The 6,000-nt window shown below is 40.5% G+C and overlaps 1 protein-coding gene and 1 non-coding gene across 2 annotated transcripts in view; both read right to left on the reverse strand.

The window, feature by feature from the left end:
* Positions 1-6,000, reverse strand: part of LOC128360904 (cytoplasmic dynein 2 heavy chain 1) — a 155,150-nt gene that overhangs the window by 22,789 nt on the left and 126,361 nt on the right. Inside the window, exons 83-84 of the mRNA XM_053321458.1 lie at positions 4,622-4,691; positions 3,748-3,833 (exon numbers count right to left, since the gene is read on the reverse strand). Of these exons, the coding sequence (XP_053177433.1) occupies positions 3,748-3,833; positions 4,622-4,691 (156 nt within the window). The remainder of the gene's footprint in view (positions 1-3,747; positions 3,834-4,621; positions 4,692-6,000) is intronic.
* Positions 4,979-5,052, reverse strand: trnat-agu (transfer RNA threonine (anticodon AGU)). Its single transcript has one exon. It is a non-coding gene; the product is annotated as a tRNA-Thr (tRNA).

A 6,000-nucleotide genomic window follows, 5' to 3' on the forward strand; every position in this document is an offset into this window, starting at 1 on the left:
ACACAAAACATTGACCAACTCATAGAGGTGTTAAAACATAATTGAGGGTGAAGGCAGTCTCAGTTTGTGATTGTGTGCTTGTTGCACTTCCCGGCTATCCAATCAGCAGTTATAATCTGCCCACTGATGCTGTAGGTGGACGGAGTCGGAGTGAGGGGTGAAGGTAAACTGTGTAGGCATGTTCAGTGTTCAGTAATTCATTCAACAATTAAGTGCATGTTGTGTCTTGAGTCATTTTGTGCTTGAGTGTGTATTCATGGATTGTGTTTCTACTGTGATCACAAGTGTATGATCCAATGTATGGGTCAAATAAAGGTGACTGTGTGTCCTTTGAGTGTGTGTGTGTGTGTCTGTTGTGAGCCTTTCAGAAAGTGTGCAACCTAGTTGACTGTTAACCAGAGATAATTGGCCACTCATCTTGTTTTCCTGTGGCCATCAAACAGAAATTTCTACCCTTCTGCTGCAGCAGCGGCACTGCAATCATCACATAAACTCCTCTTTACCCTCCTTTGCATCTCACGTTCAATTTCTCTCTCAATGTCTATCCTTCCGTCTTTTTAAATGAAGAGGTTTCCGCACCCACATGTAAAGAGGAGGAAAACAGGGAGGACAGTAGATGAAGCAAGAAGGGAATAAGTGATGGTGGAGTGGACGAAAGGAGCTCTGACTCTTTCAATAATTAGGTGATCATGTTCTTGGATGAGAAACAGCATTACTATCTTAAATGAAGACACAGAAAGAAGAAGACAGTGAGAAAGAGAAGATGCAGCAGTGGCCAGTAAAATGGAAATGAGGGAAAATAAAAGTCAGCAGAGCAATGTGGGAGATTTTGAGGAAGAAAGAACACAGAGACCGACCCCTAAGAGTCCAACAAGACACAGAATTACTGTTAGGTATGTAGGTTTACATTCTCCTATTGGGCAATCAATTATTTTTTACAAACAAGCCTGAAATGAGGGACATGGTTAAAGGGGACTATTGGGACCAAGTCTAAAGAAATAAGAAAAAGACAAAGAGGAGAAAAGTTGTAGTAATGTATTTACAAAAAACATTTGCTACAGTTTCCCAAGTGTTTGGGTTTGTTGGTAATGAGTTGACTGTTTGTTGGTTGGAATAAAAAGAGCTGCCTTCCTGCTGTAACTGCAGACATAACTTATTGCTCCATTAGACAGACCACTCTGAGGCATTGCTGCAGTACAAACAGAGACAAATGAGTCCCAGTGCATCAAGAGACTGTGCCGCACACTGGCATGCCACCTAATTGTAAAAAGCGACTGTTAAAGTTGACAAATGAAAACACGACACAGCAAATATCGAGTCATTAAAGGTGAAATCACATCCTATCTCTGTCTTCAAATCTTTTCCTTTTGCCGCATTTTCAAATATGATTAGTTTGAGCTCACACTGCTAAATCACAAGCAAACCAGCCCTCATAAACAAAAGCCAGACACTCGAGGAGCGTTATTTGTGGGACTTACATCTTTATTGTGTTCTTTTTCTCAAAGATGTTGTGTAAGAACACACAAGGGAACGGCACAATGTGATTATTAGTCAAGATGGATTTTCATTGATTCTTGCTATGTAGCTACTGGCTATGAGATGTGTCAATATTTGTTGGATGAATTGAATCACTATTTATATGCTCAATGTGAGTGTAGCCTAACTATAAAATGCCAGACTAGACAAGTGAAACTGAAGCAGTAACATATGAAAAGAAGACAAACCAATAAATGCCTCTGTTACTTACTCCAAATGATCAAGGCCTGCCGCTATGACTCTTACCAAGACAGGAATAGGCCCCAGTAAATCAGTGAATAAATGTACCATGCAGTAGGTAAGGGGAGAGAGAGAAACCCATTGTAGTTGTACCTTAAAGGCTTGTGGCTGCTGCATTAGGCATTTTGAAACAATCTCTAAAATACTGTATATTTATATAGTGATTCATTATGTATCAGTGACAAAATCTTCACTTCTGAATAGTTACATTATTGACTTACAACAGCAATCCAATTATTTTTCCTGAGGTTTTGACTCTGTAAACATTATACAGTTTCTTTGATGAATCAGAGCTGCTTATTCAGAGAAACTGTGATCCTTTGGCCATAAGGGTCTCAATAGCCCAATAAATCAGACTACTGTTCAGCATCATTTCCCTCAATGTTTTTCAATTTGTTATTTATTTGGTGCTGATTCATCACTGCCGTGGGTTTCAACTGAGAAAACAAATAGTTTGGTTTTTGCAAATGATGTCATTCTTTACACTCTATCTTGTTATGTAGGGATGATTTATCATCAAGAGCTGCAGTTCAAATGAGGAAATACTGTGCCGCTAAACATTAGGAGCTGATGCCGACACTGGTAAACTACACCATTTTGATTTATTTAGAGTTGCTGTGAGACTGTTAAAGCTGAGTTACACTTCAAATGAAATAATAGAGTTGCTATTACAATCACAGTGCGCTAGGGTCAATAAAACTACTTTCAGTCGACACATATAATATGTCTTCCTTGTACAAATGTATGCCATCATAAGGTTTCTATTATATCCTAAGCTTCCGCTGTGTGAAAAAAAAAAAATCTGAAAATTCAGTGACTAGAGGGAAATCTGTCTCTGGCTCCTGTATTGTTATTGGACTTGACATATGGCGCTTTTCCACTACACAGTTCCAGCACGACTCGACTCGTTTTTTTTGCGTGTCCACTAGGGATAGTACCTGGTACCTGCTACTTTTTTAGTACCTGCTCTGCTGAGGTTCCAAGCGAGCTGAGCCGATACTAAAATGTGACGTCATCAGACTGCCGGCCACTGATTGGTCAGAAGAGTTGTCGCTGGAAGAGTCATGAGCCGTCCCACACAAGAATCAAACCCGGCATTTTTAAATACCGGCAACAGCGTTACAGTCATACGGCTCAGTTTTGTTGCTTTGTGTGTGACAGAAAGCCACATACAGCAGCAGGTACACCATCGCCTCCATGTCCTCCATTGTTTATGTGTTTGTGTCGCGTATAAAACGAAGTCACGGCAGTTTTGCGGCGCGTTGCTATGACGACCCCGCCCACGTTGAGTAGGTACCTTTTTGTAATGGAAAAGGTCGTTCCTGGAACCGAGCCGAGTCGAGCAGTGCTGGAACTGCCAATAGTAAACCCTTTGGTGTACAAACAGTGTGCCTACAAAATATCAGGTGAAGAGACTGCTCTATAAAACTTACCAGTGGGGCCATTCTAAATAATCTCTGTGTATGCTGAACAACAAGCAAGACTTATATTCTTAGTATACACAAACACACAGTCATACACACACGTACACACTCAGACTGCCAGACATGACACAGAGACCAAAACCCTGTGCTATGCTGGCCAGTGAGGATAAAGAAAGCTGAACAGTGGGGAAGTTCTTTTTACCCTTTCTGTGGGTGTCTATGTGTAGACTATGAATTTTTAAAGCATTTGCATAGCTGTGTTTTATATAAATGTGTTATAAATGTGAATATGTTGCTTTCAGTAACTATCAATCTGTGATAACCCGGGTAGAAATATTATTTAAGTGTTGGAGTGCATGTGGGACATATCTTTGGGTTTTCCAAGCAGAAACTATTAACAGGCTTGTGATTTCAAAGGGCAATTAGGCACATTATTATTCATTATACATCATTATGTAATGCTATTGTGGTTCTGTTTTATTCTCCTGAGATGAAACTGTAGGACTATAACCACTCAGGCATATATTGGTGTGATTGTGTATTTTACCTGTGGTATGTAGTTGCGTCTCTCCTGGCAGACAGCATGGAACCAGGCCAGGCAGAAGAGAGATTGGGCTCTGGTCAGTACGCCTCCTACACAAAAACAAATGACATCAGCATCACAACCAAAATGAACTAAAACAATCAATCATTACTGTCATTTTATTTCATTTTTAATCATTCACTAAACAAAAGACAACAAAGAAGAGTGTCACCGCATCCTGACATACAGCGACTTGAGCGAGCGAGCAAAAACAAGTCATTAAAATGCATGAGTTTTCAATCAGTCTGCTGTGAGTGACATCACCCTGTCCAGCGATGACGCCCACCCCTCCAAAAATCGCTCACTCTTTCTCTATCTGGACGAAATTTCGTGGCCGTGTCCCGCCCCTAAACACTTCTTATTGGTTGAAATGTAAATGCTGCTTCCTGTTGACAAGCTAGCTAGCCCCTCAATAATTTGATTGGTTTGGAATATACTTGTGATGAAATCGTCACGCTGCATATCAGGACAGTTTCGTGCGAGATTTCGTTGCCGGTTTGCTCGCTGTATGTCAGGATGTGGGTGTGAGAGAATCATCTTGCAATGACACTTAAAAAAACAAAACACTTCAGATTCTGTACGTTTTAGAGCTTTGTGTTGTAAGCTAGCTGAGGCTTCACCCATGGACTGGTAACATGAGCTAGTGCAGTGATATGCATTCATGAGTTAGTGTAATGCATACCACTTTATGTCCAAAAAGTTGAACTATACCTTAAAAAGAAAAAAGAAATTCAAAGACCAAATTCTTGAAATCACAAAAAAAAGAAGAAAAACTAGAAAACTGACTTCAGAAGAAATTAGACATCTCCTGATGATATACAAAGAATTTTAAGAATACCTTTACTGATCTGTTCTGGAGTCCAGGACTCATACGTTCTCAGCAGGTTCTTCTTTAACCCAGGAGGAGCCTAAAGATGGGAAAACAAAGATAGACATATGGTGAAGGGATATGGTAAAGAAAGATAGAGGGAAGAGGGGTAGCGGGGAAGAGAAGGTAGAAGTGAGAGGGACAGCAGACAGTAAGAGGGAGGGAGGAAGGGAGAGGGACAGCGGGTGTTATGATGTAACATTATACTGCAGGTTCAGATTAGATGGTCAACACAAATAACTAACAGTATGTAAGGAAGGAAGGAGACTGAAAACATGACTAGAAGACTTGTGTGCTGCAATGTAAGATGATAATGGGACGCAAAAAAGGCACCGCTGGGATTCGAACCCAGGATCTCCTGTTTACTAGACAGGCGCTTTAACCAACTAAGCCACGGCGCCCCATGAATTACTGCTGCAGAGAAACTCGATCGGTTGAGCAAATGTTCTGTACTCCGGCCTTGATGGTGAGCTTGTAGAGCAGACATATGCATATTTATATATTATTGAGCAGTCAAGAAAACATATCAGGTCATTTGCAAAACAATAACAGAACTAGTAACCTAGCAACCTAATGTATAATATGTATAATGTATAATAAATGAATGAGGTCAATAGGAATACAATTGTTAGCATACTATATCAAGTTGAGTTTTGCAAACCGAAATTTGCTGAGGCCAGCTGTAGAAATGTGCTTTCATCTCCATTTTTGTCATGTTTCTATGTTATTGTAGTGTATGAGCCTGTATTTGTGTGAGACTGAGGGATTGAACTGTAGAATTGGCCAGAATATGTGAACTCCAAATCCCCCAAAGTGTGATTCCCAAACCCATTTCATCAAATATGTGTGCCTGGCAAGACCAAAAAGAAGCTGTGAAAGCCATCCGGGATGTGTGCAATGTTCATTCCTTTCACAGTCTGGTTATTGTTGTTCTGTGTTTCTTGCTTAAGCCAACACCCAGTCTGCAGGACCAATAAGACCATATGTAAAAGGCTTTTCTCTCATTCCAAATTTCAAATATGAACAACACGGAGGCATAGAGCAAGTGAGGGCAGAGAAAATAGATCCTATTGTGAGGATGGAAGTCTTGTACTGCATGCACCAGACCACCTGTTGTGTAAATCCATTGTAGCCCACAATGGGTGATTACAGTAACAATAGACTTTAAACAAAGTTAAAAAAAAATAACATTGTTCGATCAGGGTTTGATATCCAATAGCGAGTATTAGGACTGAGCTGAACTTAAACAACCCCTCTGACCTCTCCCATGGAGAGCAGAAGTCACTGCAACAGTTCCTCTGCCCTTACCTCTTCCACTAAGGAGCAACAGAATGATCATTTATTCAAGC

This window comes from Scomber japonicus, chromosome 6, assembly GCF_027409825.1.
Source record: "Scomber japonicus isolate fScoJap1 chromosome 6, fScoJap1.pri, whole genome shotgun sequence".
Classification (NCBI taxonomy): domain Eukaryota; kingdom Metazoa; phylum Chordata; class Actinopteri; order Scombriformes; family Scombridae; genus Scomber; species Scomber japonicus.